At 38.2% G+C, this 12,614-nt stretch overlaps 1 protein-coding gene across 4 annotated transcripts in view; it reads right to left on the bottom strand.

The window, feature by feature from the left end:
- Positions 1-375: 375 nt before the first annotated feature.
- CAV1 (caveolin 1) overlaps positions 376-12,614 on the bottom strand; it is a 32,740-nt gene continuing 20,501 nt past the window's right edge. For all 4 annotated transcript variants that reach the window (XM_024555774.2, XM_024555775.4, XM_045191589.3 and 1 more), the window contains exon 3: positions 376-2,576. In XM_024555774.2, coding sequence (XP_024411542.1) covers positions 2,235-2,576 — 342 coding nt within the window. In that variant the 3' untranslated portion in view covers positions 376-2,234. The remainder of the gene's footprint in view (positions 2,577-12,614) is intronic.

Genomic DNA, 12,614 nt, shown 5'->3' with positions numbered 1-12,614 from the left:
TTCTCCCCTGTTCTGTAACATTAAGACATGGCAAAATGTCTTATGTGTCACTTACTGAAGGAGACTATGAATGTCCATCACACAAAGTTGTTAGGGGCTCACATTAGATGACATACAATAAAGCATTGTGCAAACAGTTAAATCTTGCTTATGAATTATAACTTTTATCTAAAGTAACTCATGATGGCAATGGCCTTCAAAGAAAGATCCCACTTACATGGGAATGATTACAATGGTAATATTTGAACAGTGGAAGACTCCTACCTCCCACAATCACCCTACAGATGTACACACCCACCATGTGCATGACACTACACACACAGGCACTGACACAAATACGTCTGTTTTCGGGAAAAACAATAAAGCTGACTGTAGAACTGTTAAATATTTTTATTGTGTAGACATAAGCTTTACAGGGCATGCAGGATAAAAAAGTGTAAAATATATCAGTAGGCATATAAAATTTTAGCAACCTTTGGACCAGCACATAATTTGCACAAGAGACTGAGATTATATGTAGAACAGACATGTCTTGGGATACACAGTTTACAGACTGAATCATAAAGCAATTTCCCAGGTGATTTTCCCCATATAAAGATAAAAATATCTTTACATTTAACAAGTATGCAGTATAGTACATGTAGTACGTACACAGATTAAAAGTAAAACTATGTCCATGCCAGTGTCTGTTTTAAATGCAAAAGTTCAAAGTAGGTAACAAGTAGTTAAATAACGTGTCAGGAAAAGTGTAAGAGGCAAAAAAAAAAAATGGTAAAACAGAATTCCAACAGGTATATGAAATGAAAAGTAAAAGCATAACTGAAGGTTAAAAGTAAATTCCCCAAGGACAGAATCTTAATATGAGCAGGAGGAATAAAAAGCCTTTGGAGGCACCAGGCAGCTTCTGTATGACTCAGGTTACAGGTAACATTCCTCAGTTTGAGTTTAGAAGAATTTGACTTTATTCCAGCAAAACTACTTCAGTCTTTAATTACTGTCTCCTCCCCCATCTTCTCTCTGAGCAAAGTGATGCTTGGATTAGGTCCAAAGCTCCTGGCAGGAAGAGGGGCCATGTGTCACAGCATAATAGACGGTTGCAAGTGCCTTACTTTGAAGGGGTCACACTTGCAACAACACTGACAGTTTCACACAATGGCCTCCATTTTATGAGCCCTTCTCAGGAGGCCCACTGATCAGCTGAAAAGAGAACACAATGTTCAGCCACTAAAACACCCCAGTGATGGATTAGTTTGGAGTCAGGAAAGCATGATTATTCTCTGAAACAAACGAAGCTGAATAGACATGGTGACCTCATTCAGCTGATGAGAGGCAGGGAAAGTTGGCTTTTATTCCTGCCAGCCCAGAGAGGACTTAGCCTCATTTGTCCACTTTAATTCATTTTATGGGGCTGATGTGGACCATACTCAATATGGATAAAGATGGTGCATGATCAAGTGCAGACACGAACTTCATCTGACTTCTCAGAGTCAGACATAAGTGTGGAGAACAACGTAATAAATTTTCTAAGTTTGGTGTCCACGGAAGTTGCTTCCCTAATGAAAGTTGACTAGTTGGACCCTATTTGAGAAGGAAAATAGGAAGAACAGGAAGGCACTTAGGTGTCATTTTCTATGTAACAAAAATATTCAAGCACAGAAAATACCACAGGTTAAAATTTAAGGAAGGGTAAGGCATTAGATGGTGTGAATGCAGAATATGTTTTGTAATTTGATGAAGATCACTAGATCCCACTGAATCATTAAAATGAATGGCAGCAACCCACTAACACTTTAGATGGTGAGGGAAGAATTTGTTTAGAACCAGCCACATACCTGTACAATCAATGGCCATAGCCTGAAATTCTTCCCTTACCATAAAATGATCATTTTAGAATAGGCAGTTGAGGTCATTGGTTCTTCATGTTTCTCTCAAATTATCTTTCAGCAATAGGTTCCTATCTCAGCCAATAAAACAATGACCCACATGCAAATAAAAATATAAGGAAAACATTTTAAATGAGTTAAAAAAATTCGGATCACCAAAAACAATAGATGAAATAGCTCAGTAGAGACAAATAATAGTTATGAAAACTGAAATAATGATTTTCTTTGTTATGAACCAGGAAAATTCATTCATATATTTTTGCTATACTAGCAACTTAAACCTTGAAATTGGCACCAAGAAAATTAAAAGGAGAAAAAGAATCAGGTATACTTCTATCCTTAAAAAGTTATTTATATTTCTTTCTGCATGTTGATGCGGATATTGCTGAATATTTTGCCAAAAGCCTCAAAGAGTGGGTCACAGAAGGTGTGGACGCAGATGGAATAGACACGGCTGATGCATTGAATCTCAATCAGGAAACTCTTGATGTACGGTACAACTACCCAGATGTGCAGGAAAGAAACGATGGCGAAGTAAATGCCCCAGATAAGTGCCATTGGGATGCCAAAGAGCGCAGACAGCAAACGGTAAAACCAATACTTTGTCACAGTGAAGGTAGTGAAGCTGGCCTTCCAGATGCCATCGAAACTGTGCGCCCCTTCTGGTTCTGCAATCACATCTTCAAAATCAATCTAAAAGGAAGAAATAACAGAATATGAGCATGAAATAGTAGAAAGGAGAAAAAACCACTACTGAGTATCCGTAAATATTTAAGAGAGTTTTATGCATAATGTGAGATGCTTGAAGGCACCCAGTAGCATCAGCATCACTTTGAACTTCTTAGGAAAACAGATATTTGGGCCCCACCCAGATCTTACTGCATCACTGTGGGTGGAAACCAGAACGGTTAACATGTTTTCCAGTTGTTTTTTGATCATGTGAAAGGTTGAGAACCATGCTCTAGGGGAAAGCAAATGGATATGATAAAATTCCTGCCTTCAAGTAAAACCTGGCAACGTGGATAAGTATGCAAGGTGCTCAGTAAATGACGTGATCTAAGTTAATTGCACTCTGAGACAACTACACGCACAATGTTAAGGCATAGTTAGTTAATTGATTACTGACTCTTTGAATATTCCCCTGTTAGAATTTCTTCAGTAAATTAGATCATTGTGAGCTGTAGGGTGGTGGGTCTTGAGCAAGGCTTGGGAAATGGGGTATGATTTGGAGAGGAAAGAAGAAGGGGCCTTGGAAATGGTGTGAGCAATGCTCCAGGAATAAGGAAGGATAATACAGTAAGTGCCATGGGCAGATAGACCTGTGTGGCCATGGCTGAAATGGCAGGTTGAGGCTAGACTCAATTTTTTTTACTTACAGTGTGTGTCGGGGGGAGGGAGTGGGGGGGAGTCTATTAAAGACATCGGAGCAGGAGAATGCAGCCTGCAGCCACAATCAGTGCAGTCATTTATCAAGATGAATTTGACAGCTGTGCGGAGGTTGGGGAAAAGGGAAAAGAGACTCAGGGCAGAAAGATTATTGCTATGTCCCAAGTTTGAAATGGTAGGTCCACAGCTGAAATAGTGGCGATGGAGAAAAGAAAAAGAAAAGAAAAGAGAAGCATGAATTTTAGGCATATTAAAGAAAGAATCCATAGAGCTTGGTTACTTCAAGGTTGGCATAGAGAAAACCTAGAATGAGTTTTGAGTTTTTAATTTGCTTTTTAGGGAGAACAGGGGTGACATTAACGACAAGAGGAAAGTTAGAAAGGAAGGCAGTTAAAAATGTTAAGAGAAAACTTCACTTTTGAATTAAACAGTAAAGTTTTCAATAAGGATAGATGCAAATATCAGAGGTCCTCCCTAAATGAATCCTCTAGTAGTCTTTTTTGGGTGACCACTAGGTAGTAATCAAATGAGTTTGCAGTCACATAGCACTCAGTAGTTACCAAGTGCTACTTCATGCACTGTTTCCATGCCATCTGGGAGTGTAGGTTGTCATTTTAAGAAGGTAGGGCCAGAATGCAAACTTGACCCTTTCCTCAATAGCATTCTCTCTCATAGCACATGTTCACCTAAACAATTAATTTTCAGATTTTATCCCCCTAGAAGGACTTATATAGACAAAAACCGAAGCATAGGATTAAAAAAATTACCCCCAAAAGAGTGGGACAGAGCCAGCTCAACTGCTTGGTGTTGGCAGATATATGAACGGATCAAAGTAGATCCCCAAACAAGTTGACGACTGCTAGCAGCAACATTACCGCCAAGTTTAGGATTAGGGAATAAAAACTCGGTGATTCCATGGAGCCTCTCAGTGCCAAGAAACCACCCTGGAGTCAATGCAATAAAACATTGTTTGGAAAAGGTGCATGATGCTTATCAATAGTTAAAGTATATTTTCTATAACATCCTGTTTCTCGATCTATTGTCCAATGTCCCAATAATGTAATATATAAAAATGATATGTCCCCAATTATGTAAATGAACTTATAGATTTATTGTCATTCTAATTTTTCTCTGCTCATTTAGATCTAGACTCAGAAGTAACCATTAACTTTTGTTTTTTAAAAATATGTATGAAATATGTAGCAAGTCAGATCAATCCTTTAATAAAGTTTCTGTGCAATTTACTTAATTATCTACTATGGGGTTTTGTTCTAACACTGCATTTCCTCAAAACTATCAAAAATAAAGGCCTGCAGTTTTCCTTCATTCAACTGCAAGATATCCAGATAATTTTATTTTTTAAAAATGACTTTGTTTTGTAAGGAGATTTGGTGAAGTCAAAATTAATGCACTAAAGCAGGCATTCATACTTTGGGTCAAAGGATGGGCAATGGTGGTCCATAAATGCCCTGAAATGGGTATATATGTTTTGAGTATACAGTGTACAAAAGTACATTACTTTTATTTGAAAATAAAGGGTCAGTTACCAATGGAGTTGGGAAGGACTTTACTGCAGCAGAGAATTCCTATTTCTTTACAGACCAGACTTGAAGCACATCTGCCTTGAGATTCGTTTCCATGGGAAGAGAGAGTCACCAACATTTGTTGATTGGCTGTTATGATCAGACACTATTCTCATTTAACTCACAGAAACTTAGTAATAGTTCCATTTTATAGAAAAATATGAGGTTCAAAATGTTAAATTGTCCAGTTAAGTAAGAGGTGGATTTGAGTTTTGAGTCTGGCCCCAAAGGTATCAATTCTTTCTTCAATATCACATTGCTTTAAAAAATATTTTAAAAGTTTATCTGAGGCAAATTTTAGTATTTCACAATTATTAATTTCACAATTAATAACAAAGAACTTGCTGAATTTAACCCTTGTGGTAACTGTAAGAATTCCCTCAGTGCAGTGTCTGAGGACAGCATTACAACAAGGTCATATACATCATATATATAATTGGTTATTAGTGAAGATTTCTGAACATATGCCTGTGTATAAGATTTCTTGATAATAATTTTATTTTTCTATGCATAAATATAAATGCTTTTTAGCAATGACCATAATGGAAATCCTAAAGCTTTAAGTTGCTTAGAAAATTTCAGGATGGCTTTTTTCAGTTCTTTCCAGAGACTGCCAGTGATCATGATTTATCCTCATGATATTCAGGGCAAGTCTCCAGGGTTGGACAACAACATGACAAAAATAACATATTATATAAACATATTCAGTCAGTTGCTGCTTTAGTCTTGAAAAATTAAGGTGCCTTAAGAGAATACTAACAGCCAATTAGATGTAGATGAGAAAAAGAAAGCAAGGCACGTTAAGGAAAGACAATGAAGCCAGAAATAAAGCTTGGTTTTTCTCCACCTCCATTTTCCTGTCAGGAGTAGTAATAGGTTTCTGAGAGGAGTACATGAGATAATTTAAGTAAAGCCCTTAGCATGGGGATAGAGCACTACTATATCATAAATGCTCAATAGATGATAGTGTTAAAAATTCCTTGCTCTGGGTGACTAAAATTGTCTGGGTGACAATTGTAACAAGAGAAACCATCAACTACAAAGTACACAGTGGCTGTGACTTCAAACCCCACCAGTGGCTCAAAAGAACTAACTTCCATTTATAGTTATCCTTACCACAATCCTCTGGCATGAATGCCATTATTCCCATTTTACAGATGAGGATACACTGGGAGGTTAAGCTATTATTCAAGGTCACACAAATGCCAAGTGGCAAACCTGGAACATATCCCTCTTCAGGTCTGATCTCTTTTTGCTCATGTATTCCCAGGGTGACACACCCTTATAATAGTCTTATTTGCTTAATTTTCACCCAGATAGATATGCTTCCTAACACATTCACATTTTGATTATTAAAGGAATTAGTCTTGTTAACATTTCCATTTTAAGTTAGGACGTCTAGTATCTAGGATGTTTTCCATTTTGGGGACTGGTTGTATTTTCATGGCCCTGCACAGTATGTTCTCACAATCCTGGGCACCCAGCCAAGGACTCTCACTCTAATTGGCAGATAAGGAAACTGAGGCACCAAACAATTAAAATGAGCCAGACATTCTCAAGGTCCCAAGTGAATCAGTGGAAAAGCTGAAATTAGAACTCTAACTTCCTGATTCCCAGGCGTAGGTCCAGCCCTGTGCTTCACACAATTTCCCTAGGAACTTACATCTCTCTCCTGATGTCCCTTCTCTGCCTACTCCATTCATATCTCTAGGTTTCCTGTAAGTTTCTAATTGCCTTCTAACAGACATCGGCTTGTAAGGTATCTTTGTGTGAGGTTGGGAGAATGTCCTTTTCATAACATGAGCACAAACATTTCTGTACATCTATCCAAGGTGAAGAAAACTGGAGGAAATTTTAAACTAAAATATCCTCATTGTACCTTTTTACATATATTGATAAGGCACTGAAACCTAAAAGTTCTGCTAGTAATCAGTCATTCCATTTAAGGGAAGTTCAAATTCCACATCAATCGAAATAAAGTTGCTTCAGCAGATTCACAGATATTTCAAGCTGAAATGGAGTCTCACTTTGAGATAGAAAAATTGATGGCCAAAGTCGTCATATGGCTGCATCAAGGTTACCTTCCCATTGAAGGGCAGACTCAGGATTGGAATTCAGGCTTAGAAACTGTCCTGGGCTCTTCCATTACTACTTCAGCTACCACCACATATCTTCAGTGAGTCTGGCTGCTACATTCCATAGCCAATGCAAAAGGCATCTAGGTTTGCTTCCATTTGTGAACATCATCTTGCTCTCAAGAGGTCCTGCAGGTCTACTGTTGAGTGAATGGTGGTGTCTCTCTCTGACAATCCCCAATGTGCTCATGGTTCCCATACATCACTGGTTTGATTTATTTCTCATCAAAACTATCACTCTGAAGTTCTATTCACTCAGAGATTCATTCCTCTTATGCCTTACAGGAGGGCGGGTCTGACCTGGAGCAGAACTTTACCTGGTCATGTATATTTGGAGCAGAATAGGGAATCAGGATTTGCTTTAAAAACAAAAACAAACAAACAAAAACACAAGAAGTGCATGTGTCATTTAGTTTCTTAGAATAGGATCCCTCAGATGAAGTTGAGCTACTGCTCCAAGAACTTATTTTCTGTTCCGTAGTCTATGGTACAAGTTGTACTTCTGGCAAGAATTGTTATGTAGATCTCAAGATCAAAGGCATGTGCTTTAGTAGTATGTCTGTGTCTTAATAGATGCTTTAGAAGAAGTTAACAGTTTATATTACTAGATTTTTATAAATGGCATTAAAAACCTTTGTGCAACAATGACCTATGATGCTACAATTTCGGAAACACAAGTTAACGATCTTGCAACAGACGTCAGGAAAAACTATCTGTCTTGTTGTGTTTTGACAAGACTGGGCTAATACAGTAAGCCTCAGAAGATTTCATCTTGTTCAATATATCTGATGGCAATATTTAAAAAACATTTTATGTGTACACAAGATTAAAAAAATACATGGGGTCATTTTTGTGTCTCAAAATCTGGATATTTTATTCTGAATAAGGAATTTTCAAGAAGGAAACTTTAAGTACATCTAGGATTTCATTAGCAATGATGCTTGCATATTATGTTTCTATGGGAAATTATCTTTTAAACTCAGTAGAAGTTGTGATTGTGTTGGATATACAGGAAACATAAATAACACACAAGATGTTTATAGAAGACTTGTGTGTTGTGTGTCCAACATCAAGTTCTACTTTTATACCAACAGAATCTTCATTACCAGGTAACAGCAACAATTCTCTGATCTCAGAGATAAGTCATAGCTGATTTATATTGCCATGGTAATGTTAGTCTCCTTGGTGAGTGATTGGCTTATGGTAGGCATGTGACCCAGTTCTGGCCAATGAGATATAAATGGAAATCTGCTGGACAGGACCTCAAAGAAAGCTTTATCTTCCTTCTGCAAAGAGACAGAAGCATATAGTGGGGCTCTTTGCCTCTTTCATTCTGCTCAGAATATGATATGTAGCCTTAATATAAAGAAGTCATCTTGTGACCATGAGGTACATGCATTATTAAAAGGTCAAAAGAATAAAAGGTGCTACTCCTGCCATTATCAAGCTGTAAAAACAATGCCAATAGCTGTTCATCTTTAGACTTTTCCTGATGTGACATATACACACTTATTTTTAAGCCAGAGCTATTTAGATTTTTAGTTACCTATAGCAGAAAGTATTCCTAAGTGGTGCAGTAGCTATTTCCTCTTGGTTGGCATAGAAAGTGTACATCTGAGTTCCAGCCAAGATGGAGGTATAGGTAGAAACCCTTCACTTCCTTGCACAACCAAAATGAGGATAACAACCAATCTAAAAACAATAAACAACCAGAAGTGCCAGAAAAATCAAACTGCATGGAACTCCAACAACCAAGTAATTAAAGAAACAGTCAACCAGACCAACTAGACCAGTGCACTGAGACAAAGAAATAGGGCCCAAATGAAAGGACAGAGCAAAACTCCAGTGAAAGAGCTAAGCAATGAAGAGATAGCCAATCTATCTGATGGACAGTTCAAAATCCTGATAATTAAGATGCTCACAGAACTGATTGAGCTTGGTCGCAAAATGAAAGAACAAATTAAGGCTACCCAAAGTGAAATACAGCAAAATATACAGGGAACCAACAGTGAAGGAAAGGAAACCAGAACTCAAATCAACAATTTGGAACAAAAGGAAGAAATAAACATCCAACTGAAGAAACAAGAATTCAGAAAAATGAAGAGAGGCTTAGGAACCTCTGGTATAACTTTAAATGTTCCAATATCTGAATCATAGGGGTGCCAGAAGGAGAAGAAGAACAAGAGCAAGAAATGGAAAACTTATTTGAATAAATAATGAAGGAAAACTTCCTCAATCTGGTGAATGAAATAGACTTCCAGCAAGTCCAAGAAGCTCAGAGAGTCCCAAAGAAGTTGGACCCAAAAAGGAAAACACCAAGACACATCATCATTAAGTTACCCATCAAAGAGAAAATCTTAAAAGCATCAAGAGAAAAGGAAACAGTTACCTACAAAGGAGTGCCCATAAGGCTATCAGCTGATTTCTCAAAAGAAACCTTACAGGCAAGAAGGGGCTGGAAAGAAGTATTTGAAGTCATGAAAGGCAAGGACCTCCATCTAAGATTATTCTATCCAGCAAAGCTTTCGTTTAGAATGGATGGACAGATAGAGTGCTTCCGAGATAAGGTCAAGTTAAAGGGACTTATGCCATTGGTATAAGGGCATCATGACCAAGCCCTTGGTATATGAAAAGTTAAAGGGACTTATCTAAGAAATTGAAGAAGATAAAAAATTATGAACAGTAAAATGACAACAAACTCACAACTATCAACAACTGAACCTAAAAAAAAACCCAACAAAAACAAAAATAAGCAAACAACTAGAACAGGAACAGAATCAGAGAAATGGACATCCCATGGAGGGTTTTCAGTGGGGAAGAGGAGGGGAAGAAGAGAGGGGGAAAGGTACAGGAATAAGAAGCATAATTGGTAGTCATAAAAGAGATGGGGGGAGGTTAAGAATGATGTAGGAAACAGAGAAGTCAAAGAACTTATATGTACAACCTGTGAACATGAACTAAGAGGGGGGAAAGCTGGAGGGTTGAGGGGTACAGGGTGGAGGGGGATAAAGTGGGAAAAATTGGGAAAACTATAATAGCATAATCAATAAAGTATACTTAAAATATAAAAAATTAAAAAGTAAATAATAAAAAAAAGAAAAAGAGAGAGTGTACATGTCCTCATTTTGACATCTGAGCGCAATGACGAACCTGAAAGTTATGACATTCAGGTTAGTCATTGAACTAACTTTCAACAGTACTAGACCAGTGATTTTGAACATTTTTTAAAATCTCATGGCACATATAAACTAATTACTAAAATTCTGTGGCACATTGGAAAAAATATTTTGGCTGATCTGAGAAAAAATAGGTATAATTTTGATGCATTCACACCAAACAGCTATAGTTAAGTTGGCTGTTGTCATTTTTTAAATCTGACAATCTAAGGGAAAAGAGGTCAGTGCCCCTGACTAAATAGGCAAGCGTTGCATGTTTTAAAAATTCTTGCAGCACACCAGTGTGCCTCTTGCAGCACATTGGTGGAAAACTGTAATGCACTGTCACAGGGCTCCTCTTTTCCTAGGGGTTCTCAGCAGGGGCAGCGTGGCAAAGGATCAACTGTGGGGTGAGTGTGGGGTGCTTTTTAAAAATGCAGATGCTTGGGCCTCATTTCAGACTCAGATCTGGGGTAGGGCCTGGGGACAAAATTTCTCCTTTTTTTTATACAAAATCAAGAGTATGCCATGCTCCTTTCAATTTAATCACTCCTTTGGTCTATGTTGCTGTTCCCCCTTGCTCCCTGGAAACCCTGGTTGGCTTTCTGCTCCTTTCTGGGGAGCTCCTCATGTGCTAGATGGCATCTGGGAGTTGGTGGATAAAGAATGGGAATTCTTTTTGAAAAGCTTTTCCCAATTTAAGCCAAATATGTGTTATTGGAGAAGGATGAATGACAATTATTTATTATGAAAAGCATACAAACTGGCATAGAGATCCTGGTTTATTTTCATGATTCTAACAAATATAAACAAATGCACATTTGAAAAAATCAAGCACTTCTATAATCCTGATTTGTGTACCAAACCCAGACATTCAGAAAGAGGGACTGGACATTTCAAACTCCATTTACTGTTCTCACACACATTTCCAGCATGTTGAGCAGCCTTTGAAATCATTGGAATAAATGTGCATGAGTGTGTGGGTGTAGAGAAGGTTGAGAACTAGCACAATTAAATGTTACCAGACACAGGAACTTTGCTCTAATGCCTATGTGTTTTGTCAGGAACAAGGGCAAATGCCCATGTGTTTATTAGGGAAAAGGTTGCAGTGTTGTTACAGCCCTGACTGAAAACAGACGGCCTGGATTGTGTTGCTAATGCCTGCAATTACTTGGATTCCCAGAGGATCCACATGCAGCCTTAGAAAACATATAAACCTGGGAGGGAACACTGACATGTTCTTAAGCTGCCTTGGGGTGGCAGATACTAGGCAACTTACCCCGCACAAGAGCACAGGATTGTCTTTGGAGGACAGAGGGAGAAGGCTGCATTACTAATCAGGGTTTCAAGCTGGAGAGGGTAAAATGTGGGTATTTACTTAGCTCTGTGAGTAAGATGAGAGGTTTGGGTGCAGGGGTCGGGGTGCAGGAGGTGGGGTGCAGGAGGTGGGGTATAGTGGGATTTTCAGTCCCTGGCCTGGGTCTCCAGCTGGAACCTTTGTCTTTCCCTTTGAACTGACCTCCCTCTTGTTGCTTTCCAGACATTACAGAGGCCTTAGAATAATATTTTACATTTATAGTGCCCATTCATCTGCTTCTGCTCGCAAACTTGTGAGGTTCTGTTTTATCTTCATAATAAGAGTAGGAAATAGTCTTTTATTTTTCCCACTAAGGAAATATTCACTTAACTAATAAGCAACTGGACTGAACCAGAACTTAGGGCAGGTTTGTGCTTGTTGCTCCCATCTTGGTATCCTCCACAATAAGTAGTATTACGCACTTACTAATTAGCAAATAAATATTTCCTTAATATGTGTAATATTTTAAAGGAGCTATAAGTGTCTTCTGAAAAGGTGTAGGATACATAACATTACGCTAATCAGCATATTGTCTCCTATGAATTCTTTGCCTGGTATCACAAGTATACTTTAATTAATTAAATTTTGGTATCCCATTTTATCCAAAATGATCTTCTTATTCTCACTATAGCTCTATAATATGATGACCATTCTGACCAAAGTAAAGTAAAGAGATGGTTATCACTGAGGTGACTTGGGCAACACGGAAAGCCTACCAAAGAGGGGGAAATTCAAATCAGAAGATTTAATTTTTCAGAAAAAATATTTAGAAAATATTTATTAAAGCATGTTTTTGCTTGGTTGGGTTTTGCTCCAATGATCTGAATAATTACAGTTGTGTAGACCTGGCCCCAAAATAGGGGGCACACTGAAGTATGATGAGGTAAGGCCTCAAAGAGGAAGCTGGGGTGAAGCAGTGGAGCAGCCAGGCTCATGCTGCAGGCCATTGGCAGAGCACCCCAATGGGAAGGGGGCATGGTGAGGAGAGTAAATTGTTCTTTGGTTACACTTGTCTCATGTTTTCCTGTGTGTTTGTCTGTGTGTCCCCAGTTCAGAAAAGGAGGCCTGAAGTAATTTGTACTTCAGAATGAATTTGGGTAACTATGTTTTCTTTT

This window comes from Desmodus rotundus, chromosome 6 (assembly GCF_022682495.2).
Source record: "Desmodus rotundus isolate HL8 chromosome 6, HLdesRot8A.1, whole genome shotgun sequence".
Classification (NCBI taxonomy): Eukaryota; Metazoa; Chordata; class Mammalia; order Chiroptera; family Phyllostomidae; genus Desmodus; species Desmodus rotundus.
This window is presented reverse-complemented; position numbering and strand designations above follow the sequence as displayed.